This window comes from Musca autumnalis, unplaced genomic scaffold, assembly GCF_047663935.1.
Source record: "Musca autumnalis isolate F117 unplaced genomic scaffold, ASM4766393v1 scaffold_2, whole genome shotgun sequence".
In the NCBI taxonomy this organism is placed as follows: Eukaryota; Metazoa; Arthropoda; class Insecta; order Diptera; family Muscidae; genus Musca; species Musca autumnalis.
This window is the reverse complement of record NW_027411755.1, coordinates 37,541,050-37,562,234: the sequence shown is the minus strand read 5'-3', so window position 1 is coordinate 37,562,234 and position 21,185 is coordinate 37,541,050. Positions and strand designations below refer to the sequence as shown.

At 40.6% G+C, this 21,185-nt stretch overlaps 1 protein-coding gene across 1 annotated transcript in view; it reads left to right on the top strand.

The window, feature by feature from the left end:
* LOC141393924 (uncharacterized) overlaps nucleotides 1–9,530 on the top strand; it is a 41,385-nt gene extending 31,855 nt beyond the window's left edge. The window contains exons 3-11 of the mRNA XM_073967554.1: nucleotides 3,235–4,712; nucleotides 4,775–4,849; nucleotides 4,919–5,029; nucleotides 5,096–5,356; nucleotides 5,411–6,328; nucleotides 6,389–6,964; nucleotides 7,020–7,290; nucleotides 7,347–9,040; nucleotides 9,110–9,530. Of these exons, the coding sequence (XP_073823655.1) occupies nucleotides 3,235–4,712; nucleotides 4,775–4,849; nucleotides 4,919–5,029; nucleotides 5,096–5,356; nucleotides 5,411–6,328; nucleotides 6,389–6,964; nucleotides 7,020–7,290; nucleotides 7,347–9,040; nucleotides 9,110–9,253 (5,528 nt within the window). The 3' untranslated portion in view covers nucleotides 9,254–9,530. The remainder of the gene's footprint in view (nucleotides 1–3,234; nucleotides 4,713–4,774; nucleotides 4,850–4,918; nucleotides 5,030–5,095; nucleotides 5,357–5,410; nucleotides 6,329–6,388; nucleotides 6,965–7,019; nucleotides 7,291–7,346; nucleotides 9,041–9,109) is intronic.
* Nucleotides 9,531–21,185: the final 11,655 nt, after the last annotated feature.

Below are 21,185 nucleotides of genomic sequence, written 5' to 3'. Positions count from 1 at the left end.
AAGTCTCCTTTGTCCCTTTCGTCATTTTTGTGGAACAATTATTATAATCTCATACGCAAGACTTAAATCTAATTTTGCGGTGGTCCGTGATTATTCTTACTGATAATTTCGGATTAGACTATTTCTGGGAGAGTAGAGAGGTGTTTCTTTGTTTGGAGAGGCTTGGTCAGATTACCTTGGCAACCTTGCAGCTGGGTTTGTTGTGGCAAATATGGCTAACCTTATCCCGATAGTGTAGAACAACGTGCCTGACAATGTTCAATTGTTCAAGTTATCGATTGCAACATCCGACTCCGAACCGCGGTGCCCAGTCAATCCGTTATTTATTGTTCTTTCATGTTGCTATGACCCTGGAACAAGCATAAAGTTACGATTGATCTTAGGGTCCTTAAGGCGTTCTTCTAATCTAAAATTACCGCAGACTTGATGGAGTAGGACCTGAGTGATTTAAGCGTCCGCCAGACTATCGACGAAGATCGTCGCCGTAATGCCCTTTTCCTATTGTCTATCAGTTTAGCATCCATTTTGTTTGAAAAAAAACTTCAGCTTGGAAGACAATACTTGTTTGTTGAACTTATATGATTGTCGTAGGCTATAGGCAGCTACTGTTGCAGTTTACATGCTAGAGTGATCGGCATAAGTAAAATTGTGGTGATAAGTAATAACTGCTTTTCCCCGAGTCCAGTGCCAGCCCTGATCGCTGTAGAATTGTATCGTGACCCTTTTCGAAGATCAAGTAGTACATTGAGGGCCACCTGTGGAGTGCTCTTCATAGCACCGGTGATTTGTATTGATGCCGCTCCTTGGAGTTTGTTTAACTTACGAAGATACCATGCCTTGCTCATAGCATTCCAACATATAGAGAACTATTGGTGGTACGATGGTTATGCAAATCCAATGGATGACCGGTGGTCTTAGTCCGCAGCTTTTGCCGATGGCATTCTTGTATGAATAAATATATATTAGACCTCTCTTGGTACGTCCTTGTATGTCCAGAAATCCCGAGAACGTATAGTTCGAGACTTCCACATATCGACCTTTATAACTGATCGGTCTATAGTCTTTTGGAAGTGAGTGACTTGATTTCCCCGTTTTGGGGATGTATGTCACAGCAACTTCCCTACATAGAGCCCGAACGATAAACACAGACAAGCTCTGTAAATTTGTTCCACATGTGGAATAAATGCCTTGGATGCGTTATGAAGTATTGCAGGAATGATACCATCTGGTCCGGGTGATTAAAAGATTTGAAGGAGTTTATTTTCCATGCAATTTTTGGACGACTTATGATTTCCTCGATAACGCTATCTTTACCGGGGCCTGGTTGTATGCTATTGGAGCGCTATGGAAACTAGCTAAGAGATCAAGGGTTTATAGACCAGAGTTTGAACAGCTAGTCCTCGCGCGTTCTCAGATACTCCTGTCCGAAAGTGTCAATTGACATCCTAATGACACGACCCCCAGACTGCGGCTGATAATTTTCCCTGAGTTCATCTACTATGTTAATAAGAAAGTCCAAGTGTTCCATCTTCTCACAGCAGATAACTATGACTTCCATATAGGGGACAGCGCCTAGGATTGCGTGTGTTTGGGATGATGAAAACACAATGTCTATAACAGAGACGACCTCCGCAGAAGGCTTCTATAGTATAGAAGACCTCCGTAGGAAGCTTCTATAGTATAAAAGACCTCCGTAGGAGGTTACTGTAATATAAAAGACCTCCATGGGAGGTTTCTATAATATAGAAGACCTCCGTAAGAGGCATCTATAGAATAGAAGACTTCCGTTGGAGGTTTCCATAGTATAGAAGAGCTCCGTAGGACGTTTCTATAGTATAGAAGACCTCCATAGGAGGTTTCTATAGAATAGAAGACCTCCGTAGGAGGTTTCTATAGTATAGAAGACCTCCGTAGGACGTTTCTATAGTATAGAAGACCTCCGTAGGAGGCTTCTATAGAATAGAAGACCTCCGTAGGAGGCTTCTATAGAATAGAAGACCTCCGTAGGAGGCTTCTATAGAATAGAAGACCTCCGTAGGAGGCTTCTATAGAATAGAAGACCTCCGTAGGAGGCTTCTATAGAATAGAAGACCTCCGTAGGAGGCTTCTATAGAATAGAAGACCTCCGTAGGAGGCTTCTATAGAATAGAAGACCTCCGTAGGAGGCTTCTATAGAATATAAGACCTTCGTAGGAGGTTTCTATAGAATAGAAGACCTCCGTAGGAGGCTTCTATAGAATAGAAGACCTCCGTAGGAGGTTTCTATAGAATAGAAGTCCTTCGTAGGAGGCTTCTGCAGAATAGAAGACCTCCGTAGGAGGCTTCTATAGAATAGAAGACCTCCGTAGGAGGCTTCTATAGAATAGAAGACCTCCGTAGGAGGCTTCTATAGAATAGAAGACCTCCGTAGGAGGCTTCTATAGAATAGAAGACCTCCGTAGGAGGCTTGTATAGAATAGAAGACCTCCGTAGGAGGCTTCTATAGAGTAGAAGACCTCCGTAGGAGGCTTCTATAGAGTAGAAGACCTCCGTAGGAGGCTTCTATAGAATAGAAGACCTCCGTAGGAGGCTTCTATAGAATAGAAGATCTCCGTAGGAGGCTTCTATAGAATAGAAGACCTTCGTAGGAGGTTTCTATAGAATAGAAGACCTTCGTAGGGGGTTTCTATAGAATAGAAGACCTCCGTAGGAGGCTTCTATAGAATAGAAGACCTCCGTAGGAGGCTTCTATAGAATAGAAGACCTTCGTAGGAGGTTTCTATAGAATAGAAGACCTCCGTAGGAGTCTTCTATAGAATAGAAGACCTCCGTAGGAGGCTTCTATAGAATAGAAGACCTCCGTAGGAGGCTTGTATAGAATAGAAGAACTAAGTAGGAGGCTTCTATAGAATAGAAGACCTAAGTAGGAGGTCTCCATAGTATAGAAGACCTCCGTAGGAGGCTTCTATAGGATAGAAGACCTCAGTAGGAAGCTTCTATAGGATAAAATACCTCCGTAGGAGTCTTCTATAGTATAAAAGACCTCCGTAGGAAGCTTCTATTCTAGTCACTTTGATAACTGTGGTATCAAGTTCGACCTCGGGCCACCGTTTGTTTCAGAGTGGCCAGAAATTGTCTGATTCGTTCCGCCAGAATATCTTTCACCAAATCTAAGCTCCCTCCCTGATCTACTCTCTCGTCGGCCTTTATCATTTTGGCTTCATTTTTAATTCCGATTTTCTCCTTTCTTTACAGAAAAATATGTGGATCTAATAAAGGAATTTGGTTTGCCTGATCTTCCGCCGGGTATTAAAGCCGTTCCTGGTATATGTGGTGATGAGAAGAATGCCTATCAGACGCATGCATCTCCAGCCTATAGCATAACGAAAGATGCCATACTGACAGTACAAACGTCGAGTGTATTTCCCGATGGATTTCCTTCGGATTTCTCCATAGTCTTAGCTTTGCGTAACGAACGATCGAATACAACGAAAGCCCCGATATTTACAATATATTCCGATGAAAGTGAGGAGGTACTGTCCCTGAGTATTGGCCCCGAAATTAAGTTGGCCTATGAACAAATCGATGCTGGGTTCAATCAGCACAATGACATAAGTTTTGATATTGGCATCGACGATAATAAATGGCATCGTATCGGTTTGAGTGTTAAGGGTACTTCGGCCATTTTGAATTTGGATTGTACGAAGCAGGTGACAAGGCGTATTGAACGTTCTCTGGGTAGTACAATTGCAACGAATGGCTTGATTCTAACTGGGGTGCAGATGAGTAATGATGATGGATTTTTTATTGGTGATGTTCAAATGATGGCGATTATGAATACTCCTCAGGCGGGTTATGATGTTTGTACCAAATATGTCCCGGAATGTAAAGAGGATTTTGATGCCTTCGGTTTGGGAAATTTCGATAAGGAATTTGTAATTTCGAGGCCGGGATATAGTAGCAGTTCGAGTAGCAGTTTTTCTATTTCTGGAGGAGGTACGGGTGGGGAGAGTTTTCATGTCTCTGGTGGAAGTTCAAGTGGTGACCTGAATGGTGCTGGTATTCTAAATCCTCTGGAAGTTGGTGGTGGAAGTTATCACATAAGTGGTGGAGGAGGAGGGTTCGGTTCTCAAGGAATTGGTGGTGGAAGTATGCATATTTCTGGTGGTGGTTCCTTTGGTACTGGAGGCTCGAGTGTTCTAGGCTCTGGTGCGTTAGGTTCTGGTTCCCTAGGCTCTGGTGCGCTAGGCTCTGGTGCGCTAGGCGCTGGTGCCATCGTTGGAGGTCCTGGCTTGACTCTAACCAATGGAGGAGGTTCGGAATTCGAAATCTCAGGTGGCATAGACATGGATTATGGCTCCCTTTTAAATTCTGGAGAAACTGAACCTGACAGCAATTCCGAGGACTTGGATGCCGAACAAATACCCGGAAAAAATGGAACCTCAACGAAAAATCCCAAAAGAAAAAATAAAACTACAAAAAATTCGAAGGACAGTAATTCGGGAAATTTACCGGGTGTCACTACCGACCCTTTGGTGATCACAAATGCCAATGGAACCTCCTACAACAGGCCCTATGAAACAGGTGGCCAACCATGTTATCCAGGACCCAGAGGTTATACAGGCGTTCCAGGACCACCCGGTGAGAGAGGACCCAAAGGAGAACCTGGACGTGATGGTTTATCTGGCACAGATGGTATACAAGGTCCACCGGGACATGTTTTTGTGGTGCCGGTAAGTTTGGAAATAAAGATGTGCTCCTCAGCATTTCCCCTAACCCCTACTTTTTTTTGCAGACTCTTCCCAATGGCAATGAAAAGGGTCCCGATAACCAGGCAGATCTATTAAGGCAAATGATTACCCAACATATGGTAGGTCCAACCTCCCCTAACCCCTAAATTTTGAATCTCAATTCCATTCTATTCCTTGCATGTTTCTAGTCAGCCTTACGTGGTCCTGAAGGTCCCATGGGTTTGACAGGCCCTCCCGGACCTCCAGGCTCCCCCGGACCTAGAGGTCAAAAAGGTGAACCCGGTGATGCTGGTGAACCAGTAAGTCTAACATTCGGACCTTCCATCAAATTAGTGAATTTCATTTAGAACATTTATTTGCGACAGGGTTTGCGTGGCTTACGTGGTCCAACAGGTCCCCAGGGACGTGAAGGCAGACGCGGTCGTTCGGGTCGAGATGGTGAACGTGGTCCCCAGGGTCCCCAAGGCATTAAGGGAGAAGTAGGACCCATGGGTCCCATGGGTATACCCGGAGAGAAAGGTCATCGTGGTTCGCCTGGTCAGAGGGGTGAGAAGGGCCAACAAGGTGTAGAGGGACATCCTGGTGAGGATGGTCCTCCTGGTTTACCTGGTCTACCCGGAGAATTGGTAAGTTCCAACACAACTCAAATTTATTTCGGATTAAAAATAACCCCATTTTAGGGTCCCCGCGGTTTTCCTGGTCCTCGCGGCTTTCCAGGTCCCACCGGCAATCCTGGTCCCCAAGGCAACGAGGGTCCAGCAGGTCCAAAAGGCAACACAGGTCCCACCGGCCAACCAGGAGCTCCGGGACAGCAAGGACCACCAGGTGCCCCCGGCTCCCCTGGTCCTCAAGGCAAAACTGGTCCTTCAGGCATTCCTGGTCCCAGTGGTAAACCTGGTTTACCGGGTCTTCCTGGTGCCGACGGTTCTCCAGGTGTTCCAGGTCTGCCGGGTCCTGCTGGCCACAAGGGTGATCAAGGTGTCCAAGGACCCCAAGGTCCTGTTGGTTTTCCCGGGCCACGCGGTTCAAAAGGTGATGAAGGTCCTAGGGGACCACAAGGTGACAAAGGTGATGCAGGTGATCGTGGCATGGATGGTGAAAAAGGTGAAATGGGTCCGCCAGGAGAGCGGGGACCAGCAGGACAGGCTGGTGCTCCCGGTCCAGAGGGTCCCGAAGGTCCCAAAGGTTTTGAAGGTCCCCGTGGAGAAACAGGACCACCAGGTCTTCCGGGTGAAAAAGGCAAACAAGGTCCCCAAGGTTTCCAAGGGTATCCGGGGCCATCTGGTGACAAGGGTGATAAGGGAGCTACAGGTGCAGCGGGTCCAGTGGGAATAAAAGGGGAAAGAGGTCCCCAAGGGCCACAGGGTGCAAGAGGAGAAATGGGTCCCAGAGGTTTTAGGGGTTCAAGAGGTAGGAGAGGCAGCGACGGCAATCCCGGCCCCAAAGGTGATTCTGGCCAGCCAGGACCTCCCGGGCCACAGGGTGAAAGAGGTCCCCAAGGTGCTGAGGGTCCAAGGGGATTTATTGGCATGCCTGGCAGTCCAGGGGCAGATGGAAAACCTGGTCCAGCAGGTCCGCCCGGAGAAAGGGGGCAACCGGTAAGTACCAAAAAACGATTACAGCAACAACTAAAATATTAATTCTTCCCATTTTCACAGGGTGAACCTGGAAAACCCGGTCCCATGGGTGAGGCTGGTGTCATTGGCCCAAGAGGTGCTCCCGGAGAAATGGGTCCAATTGGTGAACCTGGCATACCTGGCTTGCCTGGTCAGCCCGGTGAGCCTGGTTTACCAGGAGAATCAGGCAAAGAGGGTCCTCCGGGCCCGGCCGGACCAACTGGCAATCCCGGACCCCAAGGTCCCACCGGCCTACCCGGCTTCCCTGGAGAAAGAGGTCATCAAGGTCAACCAGGTTTGCCTGGATTAAAGGGTGAACAGGGGCTAATGGGTCCACCAGGTCTAAGAGGCGACAAAGGTCAGGCTGGTGCACCAGGACAAATGGGTCCAACAGGACCGCCAGGCAATACAGGTGCCCCAGGCAATCCAGGTGCTCCAGGCGCAAAAGGAGAAGTTGGTGAAAAGGGTCCCATTGGTCCCATAGGAAGAGATGGCAGCCCCGGCTTAAGAGGTCTACCAGGACCACCAGGTCCCACAGGAACCCCAGGTGAAGATGGTGATAAGGGTGATGCTGGTATGCCAGGAGAAAAGGGTCTCAAGGGTAATCAGGGAGAGACGGTAAGTAGGGGAATAAACATTTAGAGGAGAAATATTAAGAGTTGCGGTGTTTCAGGGTCCCGCCGGTCCAGCAGGTCCCCAGGGACCAAGAGGAGAGCCTGGAGTCCCCGGTACTCCCGGAGAAAAAGGACCACCAGGTGACCAAGGCCACAGAGGTATTAAGGGTGAGGATGGCCCACCCGGTATTCAGGGTCTACCAGGAAAACCAGGTTTGCAGGGGTTACCAGGTCCTGCCGGTGTTAAGGGAGAACGTGGTGATGATGGTTTGATGGGTCCTGTTGGCCCTCCAGGTCCGCCAGGAGATCAGGGAAGAAGGGGCCCTAAAGGTAAGCGCTGAGAAAATTTAACTGTAGAATTTTTGTCTTAAATTTCGTATTTTTAGGTGCCCATGGCCACCAGGGTAAACCAGGCCCCAGAGGCTCTCCAGGTTTGACGGGCGCTGATGGACCACCCGGCCCTCCAGGTCCCGTTGGACCCATGGGCAGACCAGGCGAAAAAGGTGTTGTGGGTCCCAAAGGTGAAGAAGGAAAATCCGGTCCCATGGGTGCCCCCGGTAAACCAGGCATACAAGGTGTTGAGGGACCAAAGGGTGAAATGGGACCCCGAGGTTTCCCTGGAGCAAGAGGAGAGCCCGGACTTGTTGGCCCCAAAGGAGATGTTGGTCCCGAGGGTGAAGATGGAAAACCAGGTGAGCCTGGACCTCCCGGCGAACAAGGCCCTGAAGGTAGAATGGGTGAGACAGGCCCACCAGGTAAACAGGGACCTGAAGGCCCGGCTGGAATGCAGGGTCCTGCCGGTGTGCAAGGTGAAAAAGGCGACAAAGGTGATTTGGGCCCAGTGGGACCTATTGGCATGTCTGGTCCTCCTGGCCCAGCTGGTTTGCAAGGTCCACCCGGTAGTAGAGGTTTGCCGGGACTTGTGGGAGAAACAGGTGCCCCAGGAGCTGTGGGTCCCGAAGGTAAAGAAGGACAAATTGGTTTGCCTGGTCCAACTGGCCCCAAAGGTGATCGCGGTAGAAGAGGTCCCAAGGGCCATAGAGGAGAACTTGGTATGGTGGGCATGAAAGGCGAACAAGGCGAGAAGGGTGATAGGGGTCCACGTGGTCCCCAAGGCCCCGAGGGTCTTAAGGGTGATCCTGGACCAAGAGGTCTTATTGGTCCCAAAGGCAATGATGGTCCTCCCGGCCTGCCAGGAATGCATGGCCCAACCGGACCCAAGGGTGTGGATGGTCGAGCTGGCGATCGAGGAGAAATGGGTCCCCCAGGTCCACCCGGTGCACCTGGAGCTCCGGCAGAGGCACCAATGATACCGCCGGAATTGCTGTTCCAAATGCAGCAATTCTCCAGCACGAAAGCGGAAACAAGACGCCGAAGAGATGTGGATTTCGCAGCATTCGCTGAGGACGACGATGATTTCAATGAATTGATGGGTGTGGATCCCACTGTGACCAAGCACAGCAAAGACAGCGGAGAACGTAAGAAACTCAGGCGTAAAAAGAAGAAGCAAAAGCAAGAAATTTCGGAAGCCACGGATAAAATTGTCGACATGTATAATGCCATCTATTCGATACGCCAAGAAATGGATAAGATACGTAAGCCGACCGGCACCCAAGAGAATCCCGGAAGGACTTGTAGAGATTTACATTTTGCCCATCCCCACTTTGAAAGCGATTGGTATTGGATTGATCCGAATGGTGGTATGCCGGATGATGCCATTCACGTCTACTGCAACATGACCAATAATGGTGAGACCTGCCTCTATCCGGATGTACATACGGCCGAAATGCCGCTGGTACCATGGAGATATGCTGGTGAAGAAAAGCCATGGTTCTCAAAACTTCAGGGAGGTTCCAAAATTACCTATGATGGTGTGGGTACTGTTCAACTGACCTTCTTGAAAATGTCCTACCAAGAGGCTAGCCAAAATTTCACATACTATTGTCGGAATTCAGTGGCATGGCTGGATCGTGCTGGTAACAATTATGACAAATCTTTGTCGTTCTTGGGTGATAATGAAATGGAAATTGGACGGGATAGTAAGGCTGTGCGAGTGGATGTTGTGCAGGATGAATGTGCGGTAAGTTGTAAGAGGGTTGATTTCCTAGTAAGGACATGAATTTAATTTGTATTTTGGTTTCTTTTACAGAACACCCACGCTGCGGGTTCCACAGTTTTGGTGGTCACCACCAAACGTCTCAACTACCTGCCCATCAATGATTTCCTGCCCCTCGACTATGCCAAGGAGAATCAAGCCTTTGGTTTTAAGGTTGGCCCAGTGTGCTTTCAGTGATTTTGAGGTCCGTACCACCCTACCCACCCCTGTCTGTATGCCAAAAATTTAATTAGGAAAATTTGACCGCTATTTTTTTCACTGCCATCGTGTAACGTCATGTGTTTATTATTTCATTGTTTGTTTTTGTAATTTGTAACATAAGTTCATAACCTTAAGTTTAGTTCGTAAGCTGAGAGAGTCTTTTTAGGTTGTAAGAGCATTAAACGAATATTTTTTGTAGTCGAACGTAAAAAAATATTAAAATAATAATAAAAATTACGTTAATTTTTATAAATTTTGTTGTTGTTTTCCTGCTTTGTCTGCACTATCGGTAGGTTGTACTTGTGGATATTGTGGCCACAACCTTCAAAATACGGAAAATCTGGAGGTATTGTTCTATGGGGGCTATATGAAGACGTGGATCCATTGAGGAAGGTATACAAGCTCTTTAAAAAATTTACTCCTAGAATCCATGAAGGAAGGTGTACAAATTCTTTAAAAAATCTACGCCTAGAATTCATGACGAAATGTGTAAAAATTCCTTTAAAAGTCTACGCCTATGATCCATGAAGGAAGGTATAAAAATTCTTAAAAAAAATTACGCCTAGGATCCATGAGGGAAGGCGTAAAAATTCTTTAAAAAATCTACGCCTAGGGTCCATGAAAGAAGGTATAAAAATTCCTTAAAAAATCTACACCTAGGATCCATGAAGGAGGGAATAAAAATTCTTTAAAAAATCTACGCCTACAATCCATGAAGAAAGGTATAAAAAGTCTTTAAAAAATCTACGCCTAGGATCCATGGAGGAAGGTTTAAAAATTCTTTTAAAATCTACGCCTAGGATCCATGGAGGAAGGTTTAAAAATTCTTTAAAAAATCTACGCCTAGGATTCATGAAGGAAGATATAAAAATTCTTTAAAAAATCTACGCCTAGGATTCATGAAGGAAGATATACAAATTCTTTAAAAAATCTACGCCTAGGATTCATGAAGGAAGATATACAAATTCTTTAAAAAATCTACGCCTAGGATTCATGAAAGAAGATATAAAAATTCTTTAAAAAATCTACGCCTAGGATTCATGAAGGATGATATAAAAATTCTTTAAAAAATCTACGCCTAGGATTCATGAAGGAAGATATAAAAACTCTTTAAAAAATCTACGCCTAGGATTCATGAAGGAAGATATAAAAATTCTTTAAAAAATCTACGCCTAGGATTCATGAAGGAAGATATACAAATTCTTTAAAAGTCTACGCCTAGGATTCATGAAGGAAGAAAAAATATTCTTTAAAAAATCTACGCCTAGGATTCATGAAGGAAGGAATAAAAATTCTTTAAAAAATCTACGCCTAGGATCCATGAAGGAAGGAATAAAAATTCTTTAAAAAATCTACGCCTAGGATCCATGAAGGAAGGAATAAAAATTCTTTAAAAAATCTACGCCTAGGATCCATGAAGGAAGGAATAAAAATTCTTTAAAAAATCTACGCCTAGGATCCATGAAGGAAGGAATAAAAATTCTTTAAAAAATCTACGCCTAGGATCCATGAAGGAAGGAATAAAAATTCTTTAAAAAATCTACGCCTAGGATCCATGAAGGAAGGAATAAAAATTCTTTAAAAAATCTACGCCTAGGATCCATGAAGGAAGGAATAAAAATTCTTTAAAAAATCTACGCCTAGGATCCATGAAGGAAGGAATAAAAATTCTTTAAAAAATCTACGCCTAGGATCCATGAAGGAAGGAATAAAAATTCTTTAAAAAATCTACGCCTAGGATCCATGAAGGAAGGAATAAAAATTCTTTAAAAAATCTACGCCTAGGATCCATGGAGGAAGGTTTAAAAATTCTTTAAAAAATCTACGCCTAGGATTCATGAAGGAAGATATAAAAATTCTTTAAAAAATCTACGCCTAGGATTCATGAAGGAAGATATACAAATTCTTTAAAAAATCTACGCCTAGGATTCATGAAGGAAGATATACAAATTCTTTAAAAAATCTACGCCTAGGATTCATGAAGGAAGATATACAAATTCTTTAAAAAATCTACGCCTAGGATTCATGAAGGAAGATATACAAATTCTTTAAAAAATCTACGCCTAGGATTCATGAAAGAAGATATAAAAATTCTTTAAAAAATCTACGCCTAGGATTCATGAAGGAAGATATAAAAACTCTTTAAAAAAACTACGCCTAGGATTCATGAAGGAAGATATAAAAATTCTTTAAAAAATCTACGCCTAGGATTCATGAAGGAAGATATACAAATTCTTTAAAAAATCTACGCCTAGGATTCATGAAGGAAGAAAAAATATTCTTTAAAAAATCTACGCCTAGGATTCATGAAGGAAGGTATAAAAATTCTTTAAAAAATCTATGCCTTGGATCCATGAAGGAAGGTATAAAAATTCTTTAAAAAATCTACGCCTTGGATCCATGAAGGAAGGTATAAAAATTCTTTAAAAAATCTACGCCTAGGATCCATGAAGGAAGGTATAAAAATTCTTTAAAAAATCTACGCCTTGGATCCATGAAGGAAGGTATAAAAATTCTTTAAAAAATCTACGCCTAGGATCCATGAAGGAAGGAATAAAAATTCTTTAAAAAATCTACGCCTAGGATTCATGAAGGAAGAAAAAATATTCTTTAAAAAATCTACGCCTAGGATCCATGAAGGAAGGAATAAAAATTCTTTAAAAAATCTACGCCTAGGATCCATGAAGGAAGGAATAAAAATTCTTTAAAAAATCTACGCCTAGGATCCATGAAGGAAGGAATAAAAATTCTTTAAAAAATCTACGCCTAGGATCCATGAAGGAAGGAATAAAAATTCTTTAAAAAATCTACGCCTAGGATCCATGAAGGAAGGAATAAAAATTCTTTAAAAAATCTACGCCTAGGATCCATGAAGGAAGGAATAAAAATTCTTTAAAAAATCTACGCCTAGGATCCATGAAGGAAGGAATAAAAATTCTTTAAAAAATCTACGCCTAGGATCCATGAAGGAAGGAATAAAAATTCTTTAAAAAATCTACGCCTAGGATCCATGAAGAAAGGAATAAAAATTCTTTAAAAAATCTACGCCTAGGATCCATGAAGGAAGGAATAAAAATTCTTTAAAAAATCTACGCCTAGGATCCATGAAGGAAGGAATAAAAATTCTTTAAAAAATCTACGCCTAGGATCCATGAAGAAAGGAATAAAAATTCTTTAAAAAATCTACGCCTAGGATCCATGAAGGAAGGAATAAAAATTCTTTAAAAAATCTACGCCTAGGATCCATGAAGGAAGGAATAAAAATTCTTTAAAAAATCTACGCCTAGGATCCATGAAGGAAGGAATAAAAATTCTTTAAAAAATCTACGCCTAGGATCCATGAAGGAATGTATAAAAATTCTTTAAAAAATCTACGCCTTGGATCCATGAAGGAAGGTATAAAAATTCTTTAAAAAATCTACGCCTTGGATCCATGAAGGAAGGTATAAAAATTCTTTAAAAAATCTACGCCTAGGATCCATGAAGGAAGGAATAAAAATTCTTTAAAAAATCTACGCCTAGGATCCATGAAGGAAGGAATAAAAATTCTTTAAAAAATCTACGCCTAGGATCCATGAAGGAAGGAATAAAAATTCTTTAAAAAATCTACGCCTAGGATCCATGAAGGAAGGAATAAAAATTCTTTAAAAAATCTACGCCTATGATCCATGAAGGAAGGTATAAAATTTCTTTACAAAATCTACGCCTAGGTTTCATGAAGGAAGGTATAAAAATTCTTTAAAAATATACGCCCAGGATTCATGAAGGAAGGAATAACAATTCTTTAAAAAATCTTCGCCTAGGATCTATGAAGGAAAGTAAAAAAGATCTTTAAAAATCTACGCCTAAAATCCATGAAGGAAGTTATAAAAATTCTTTAAAAAATCTACGCTTAGGATCCATGAAGAAAGGTATAAAAATTCTTTAAAAAATCTACGCCTAGGATCCATGAAGGAAGGTATACAAATTCATTAAAAAATCTAGGCCTAGGATCCATGAAGGAAGGTATAAAAATCTAGGCCTAGGATCCATGAAGGAAGGTATAAAAATCTAGGCCTAGGATCCATGAAGAAAGGTATAAAAATTCTTTAAAAAATCTAGTCCTAGGATCCATGAAGGAAGGTGTACAAATTCTTTAAAAAATCTTCGCCTAGGTTCCATGAAGGAAGGTATAAAAATTCTTTAAAAATTCTACGCCTAGGATCCATGAAGGAAGGTATAAAAATTGTTTAAAAATCTACGCCTAGGATCAATGAAGGAAGGTATACAAATTCTTTAAAAAATCTACGCCTAGGATCCATGAAGGGAGGTATAAAAATTCTTTAAAAAATCTACGCCGTGGATTCATGAAGGAGGTTATAAAAATTCTTTAAAAAATCTACGCCTAGGATCCATGAAGGAGGCATAACAATTCTTTAAAAAATCTACGCCTAGGATGCACAGTAAAGGGCATCTGAGCTCCTCTACCCTACTGTACATAGCCTCTGTGCCCATTTACTGACGCGGAACACCCATCCTGCTAACTGAACACCAGAAAGTGGGGCAGTTCTCTGAAGCGATGATTGGTGAACTCTCTGAAACTCTCTGTGCTGATGAAGACATTTATATGTCTGACCCAAGGGAAATTTCGGGTTGCCAGATAACTTAATTTGTCAGAGCAGGTGACATGATGATCAGCCAGCACTATACATCTATGGTCATTACCTAAGACCGAATGGCCAACTCATGTATAGGCTCCCCTAAGGAGCTTATACATTACCGGTAAGATGTATACTTTAAGCAACTCTATCTAACTGGACTACTTTGTCCACAAAGAATCAAGAGTCCGGTGAGTGGGGTTGGCTGGGCAGCAACACAAATGCAGTGCGTGGTGTATTGGGTATTCTGCCATTAATTCGCGCCAAAAATGAATTCAGCGGGCTCCATCGTCCGGATCCTTATTGAGCTAAAGTCACTCGTGTTTGCCTTGGTAGCTGGCGTTCTTCTGCTGCGATGGATGGGTATAAGTACTTCAGTGTGAATGATATTCAAGCCTGCCTGATAAGCTCGGTGATCTAGAGGTTATCGCTTTTAGCTTTGGACCTCTCTCTATCCAGGCAAGATCTTGCCTGATTTGCTTGGGTGGGAGAAGCCTGTCCTCTAGATCGTGGCAGGGATGCTCTCGGCGGTAACACCCAAGCAGATACTGCATATCCAAAATCTTTTTTGTTGATCAGCGTACGTAAAAATACTTTAGAAAACATTTCAAATGGTTTCGTTTCGTATTTTCCATGCGAACAATACAAAACGAAACATAACCCACGTTGACCATACTCGCTGTTTAGTTTTGTTTCGTTTACATTCGTGAGTGCGAACAAAACGAATAGCGAAAAGTTTTCAATTCCGCAACAACAGATGGAAAACGGAAAAGTTCAAAACACATGAATGATTCGTTTGGTGGTTGAAAAACAACATTCCGCGGCTCTTTACTAGCGAGCAAGCAAATAGAGCTTCTCTCTCCATTCACTAATTGAAAAACCATGCACTACCCGATTGCGACGAAAATTCCAATTGTCGCAATTTAAGTAGTCCAGAACTAGATCTAATCAGTACTAGTACAAATATTGGCTCTTAAGTAATGCGAAGGGAACCAATTGTCACCTTTTTATCCCCAAGTAAACGAGGAGGCGTCACACAGTGTCACGACCGTGGCCAAAAATGGTAAAAACTAAATGCTTCGTTGAACAAATTTATAGATGGGGAGTGATAGAAAACATATTAATTAAGAAGAATCTGAATTTTGGTACTGATACGTGAAGTAGTTTTTGCTATATGAGGATTTAAATCCGACAATTTTAGTTAATACGTATTTTTGTGTGTTTTTTTCTAAAATTAATAAATTATATTATGCATTAATATTTAAAATTTAAAAATAACGGTCGCTACAAAAATGGTTCCTAAGTTCTCTTGGGATGTAATAAACTTGGCTACACTTTTGTTTGCATGTAAATATTAATCATATGGTGTTTACATTTACCCAAACATGTATTACTAAGTTTATTACTTTTCTGAAGCAAATGTTAAATTGAGTGGAGTGGGAAAAAAATTGTATAAAAGTGTATATCGATATTTTTTGCTGTATGAGTAGTAAAAAGTGAGTACTTCAAATATATCAAGGTCCCAGCTGCAGAGGTTTGCAGACGAATGTGTCATTTCTCTTTTTCAGCGACCACCTTACTGAGAGGATACCCCATTTTTAAACAAATCGTTTTGCGGTGTTGGCTATAGCGCGAAAACGAATGAACCGATCATCATATATTTTTGTGGACTTATTAAGTACCTAATAATCTTGCTTTAAGACGAGAGAAATTTTAAAAATTTCAATTTTTAAAAAAATTGTAAACAGCGAAAATCAAAATTCTATTTTTTACAAAAAAATTGACCGCTTTTTGACCACTAATCGGTCAAAAAAAAATTTTAAAGGAAAATTCTCATATATAAAGACAAGAGTTTGGTATATTCAATATGCTCACAAACAATATGAAGATTAACCACCAAATTTCAGTCATATCGGGTGGATATTGAGGCCACAACACTCAAAATACCGAAAATGAGGAGGCACGGTTCTATGAGGGCTATAGGAAGACGAGGACCTATACCGACATGTTTCTGGTGGAAGGTTATAAGTCCCCCAACGGAGACTTAATACCAATTTTCAGCTATTTCGGTGTGATAATCAGGCTAAAACCTCCAAAATACCGAAAATCGGGAGGTACCGTCCTATGGGGGCTATATGAAGGCGTGAACCTATGCAGACAAATTTCAAGGTGAAGATATAATGCCCCCTACGAAGACTAAATACCAAATTTCAGCAATTTCGGTGTAATAATGAGGCTAAAATCTTCAAAATACCGATAATGGGGAGGTACCGTTGTATGGGGGCTATATCGAAACGTGGACCTAATCCCACAATTCTCTGTTGGAATGTTTAATACCTCTGCTGAAGACTAACCACAAAATTTAAATACTTTCGGTTGGTCATTGTGTCTAAAACATTCAAAATACCGAAAATCGGGAGGTACGGTTCTATGGGGGCTATATATATAAACGTGGACCGACCTGAAGATTGTAAGTCAATAATAGGTGCTTGTACCAAAATTGATGCACCTACGACAACTCCTTCTATTTTTGGCCACAGTTAATATGAACTCGCGACATTGTGCGTCAGTTGCGACTTAATTAATTTAACTTAAACGACGAGTTGTATAAATAATTCACATTTACATTTTCTTCATAACTTTAATATAAATGAAGCATCCAATAACAGAAGCTAGTGTTGATGGATTGAATATCTTCGTACATATTATTCATATTGTTCTGGTATAAAAAAGGAATACGAAGGAAATATGCAAATCGCCCTCTTCTTTCCATTCCATTTGTCGCAATTTAAATAGTCCTAAACTAGAGGTAAGTAGTACTAGTTCACAATTGACCCATAAGTAATGCGAAGGGAACCAATTGACACCTATATATCCCCAAGTAAACGACGAAGCGTCAGTTGTGACTATTTCCCGCCACTTTTTATACCCTACACCACTATGTGGAGAGGGTATTATAAGTTGGTTTTGGCCAAAAAGTTTGTAACGCATCGAAGTAATGGTCGTAGACCCATACTTATATATACCAAAATGAATGTCTCGACGAGCTGAGTCGATTTGGGTTATTTAGGGGTCGGAATGGGCAAAAAACTTATGTGGATAAAAAGACAACGTTTTTTCCAAAGCGAATATCTCAGCTTCTGTATGGAATATACCAAAAGCAAAACCTGACAATGAAAATAGAAAATATCACCTTTCTAATGATGTAAAGTTGGTTCTCGTATGTGATCAAACAACAAAGATATAACAATAGTCACAAATAAAACCCAAATTTTAATTTTTGCGATTTTAATTATAATGACGAATATCACAGCTTTGGCTGGGGACTTTCCAAAAGCAAATCCTGACTGTGAAAGTAGAAGATTCCGTCTTTACAATGACGCAAATTCGGTCGGCGTAGGTGACCAAATAACCGAGATATCGCAATAGTCGGTAATACATCCCATTTATCCATTTTTTTGGAAATCACGCTACAGGTCGGAATTTTGGTCGGATCGTCTCGAATTTTTGAGGGTTAATGGAAGTCTCACAGAGGAAGAAGCCTATTGATTTTGGTGATGGTCGGATAATATTTAGGGGTCGTATATTATATTATAGCGAATATCTCAGCTTCTATAAGAAGTATAGCAAAAGCAAAACCAAGCCAATGAAATTAGAAAATATCACCATTCTAATGATGTTAAATAGGTTCTCGTAGGTTATCAAACAACGAAGATATCACAACAGTCGCAAATAAAAACCAACTTTTAATTTTTGCGATTTTAATTATAATGACGAATATCACAGCTTTGGTTGAAGACTTTCCAAAAGCAAAGCCTGACTATGAAAGTAGAAGATCCCATCTTCACAATGATGCAAACTTGGTCGGCGTAGATGATCAAATAACGGAGATATGGCAATAGTCCGTAATACATCCCATTTTTCAATTTTTTTGGAAATCACGCTACAGGTCGCAATTTTGATCGGATCGTCTCGAAATTTTGAGGATTAATGGAAGTCTCACAGAGGAAGAACCCTATTGATTTTGGTGATGGTCGGATAATATTTAGGTGTCGGAATGAGCAAAAAAAATATTTGGAGAAAAAGTCAACATTTTATTCCAAAGCAAATATCTCAGCGTCTATATATATATATATATATATATATATAATTGTTCCACAAACATCCCATACGGGACAAGGGAGACTTCTCTCATTTCAATGAGTGCACCCCGATTCATATTAGCTCAATGATATGGGACCTACTGTTTATCGCCGAGTCCGAACGGCGTGTCTTAAGACACCACTTTGTAGAGAAGTTTTACATGGCTGAAATACTCAGGAAATGTCGCCAACATTACTGAGGGGTATTTTGCCACCGTTGAAAATTTTGATGTCGACTGGCCGGGGAATCGAACCCACGACCTTCAGCGTGCAAGGCGGGTGTGCATACCATTGCACCACGGTGGCACCCAAAGCGTCTATAAGGGTATATAAAAAGCAAAACCTGGCGATGAAAATAGAAAATATCACCTTTACAACCATGTTACGAAGGTTGTCGTAGGTGGTCAAACAACGAAGATATCGCAATAGTCGTTAATAGAACCCAACTTTTCATTTTTGCGATTTTAATAATAATGACGGATATCACACCTTTGGTTGGGGACCTTTTTAAAGCAAAGCCTGACTAAGAAAGTAGAAAATCCCATCTTTAAAATTATGCAAATTAGGTTGGCGTAGGTGGTAAAATAATAGAGATATCGCAATAGTCGGTAATGCATCCCTTTTCCACTTTTTCTGCAATCACACTACAGGTCGGAATTTTCATCGGATCATCACGAAATTTTCTCACAGAGATAGAAGCATATTGCTGTTGGTGATGTCGATAGTAGTCAAATATAAAATTAAATACAAGTAAGAAAAGGCTATAGTCGGACGGGGCCGACCATGTGATACTCTACACCTTTACTCCTGGGAATTAGCTTTCCACATATCAAAATTTCTTTATGGAACAAATAAACTTATTGTAAGAAGTAACTTTGTGCATTCTGGTACCGTATTACACCAAGATTAAATAATAATATGATAATTGTTTCACAAACATCCTAGAAAGTACAAGGGAGACTTCTCTCATATCAATGAGTGAGTGTACCCCGATTCATATTCGCTCAATGATATGGGACCCACAGCTTATCTCCGAGTCCGAACGGCGTGTCCTAAGACACCACTTGTAGAGAAGTTTTACATGGCTGAAATACTCAGAAAATGTCGCAAACCTTACTGAAGGATATTTTGCCACTGTTAAAAATTTGATTTTGCCTGGCGGGGGAATCGTTTTGAAAAAAGGTTGCAAAGCTACCCATGCTGCAATGTATGAATAAAAATCCAATTGTGCAATTAAAACGTTAGGGCACCATGTAATTTGCAATAATGCAAAAACTGGGAATGGGCAAATGTGGTTCTCTACACAAAACCCATTATATTTTAAGCAGTAGGCCCGTTATATAGCAGGCACGCAGATCAGTATATCTATTTATGTAGTCTACTTTACCGGTATATGTCCTCCAGGAAATAGAATATAGACCAAAAAGTTTTTTTTTGTATTTTTCATACAAAAGAAATTTCCATTTTACCCGCTAAATATTATCAGATCATCATCCAAAATTGTAAGTATCTACTTCGACCTAAAGTCTTACCTCGTGCAAAATTTCGTGATTATTGAGCTATAATTGCTTCCTCTAGCGTGTTTATGATTACACTACAAAGAAATAACAGGGTGTATTAGGCTGTAACTCTGTTATCGTTAGACATCGGATTTTAGCATGTTTTTTATTTCTTATCCGATTGGACTCAAATTTTGGATCTAGGCGTTTTGAGGGTCAATTTTTCGATATTTGGGGTCATATCAAAAATATGCAAAAAATATGCAAAAAATATGCAAAATATATGCAAAAAATATGCAATATATATGCAAAAAATATGCAAAATATGCAAAAAATATGCTAAATATGCAAGTGTTTTTTTGACAAAAATTGTCAATTAAACTTGGAAAATCATGAAAAAAGCATTCTATATTAAGTTTTTTGACGTTTAACATAGTTTTTTGCAGATTATTATGTTATTGAGACTCTCCAGATATTCCGCCACAGCAATAAATCTAGACTAACAAGACTTAAATCAGTTTTCACAAGGTAAGAAAATGTCAAATATCCCAGCATTCCTATTACAACATAATTTGCTTCCTATACAAATGTAGATAGATAATAGAAAAATTTCAAAAACTCAATCAGAAATGTCAAAATCAACGCGTCCAAATATGGTGATAGTTTCTAATCGGCCAAAATTGTCTAGCAGAAAAACAAAGGAGCTAGAGTTAGTCATCGCTATTTTTGTTTAGATAAAAGCGCAATTTTTTGTAGTTTTTGGCGAAAAATGGGAAAAAGTACTAAGGTACCATTTACGATTCCAGGTTCTGGAATATAACTATAATTAGAAGTATACGTTTTGAATATCCACATATTAGATTTTAATATATTTATAGTGTTTAGTCCTTTATTCAGTTTATACAGACATAAATTGGCAATTTTTGTTCTTTATGGTCAAAAAGCTTCTTTGGAAAAATGCTCTAACTGCCGCTTTAATATTGATGACATGGTTTTAGTTTGATGCACTAAAAATACATAATTTTATAATTTCGGTCTATATTGTACGCATAATTCAGAATTGGAAAATGTTCACTCCTCGGCGAAAAGTAATGCATTATTGTTATACCCATCCACGATGAATAATAAGAACAATGAAGAACGTCCAATGATTAGTGCAATATGACATCACTTAGAAAAACCAAACAATAGAGTGGTAGTGGTAAAATAAGTCAAAAACCTTGGAATTGTCTTTAAAATGGCAAAACCACTCACATATTTCTGCTAGAAAAGTATTTGGAATACTAAAAAATATAGTTCATTCATTCCTGCTACAGGAAAACAATTTTGATAACACAGTCGAAAAATCATAACCCTTTTGTATACACAATTGTTTAATTTATACCTGTCCGTGTACTCGATAATTTGTACTAATTATTACCAATGCTTAGAATTTTGACAGTTGTTTAATGGAGAAGTTGGTAAAAAAATTGTTTCAGCAACATTTAGTAAAAATTATCGAGTACAAGGACAAACCTTTCATGACACATTAGTCTTGTTGTATAGGATATAAATAAATATATTAAGAAAAATATTCGCGCAATATTGTCATTAAAGTTGCCAAATGCACTATACACCTAAAAGGCAATGA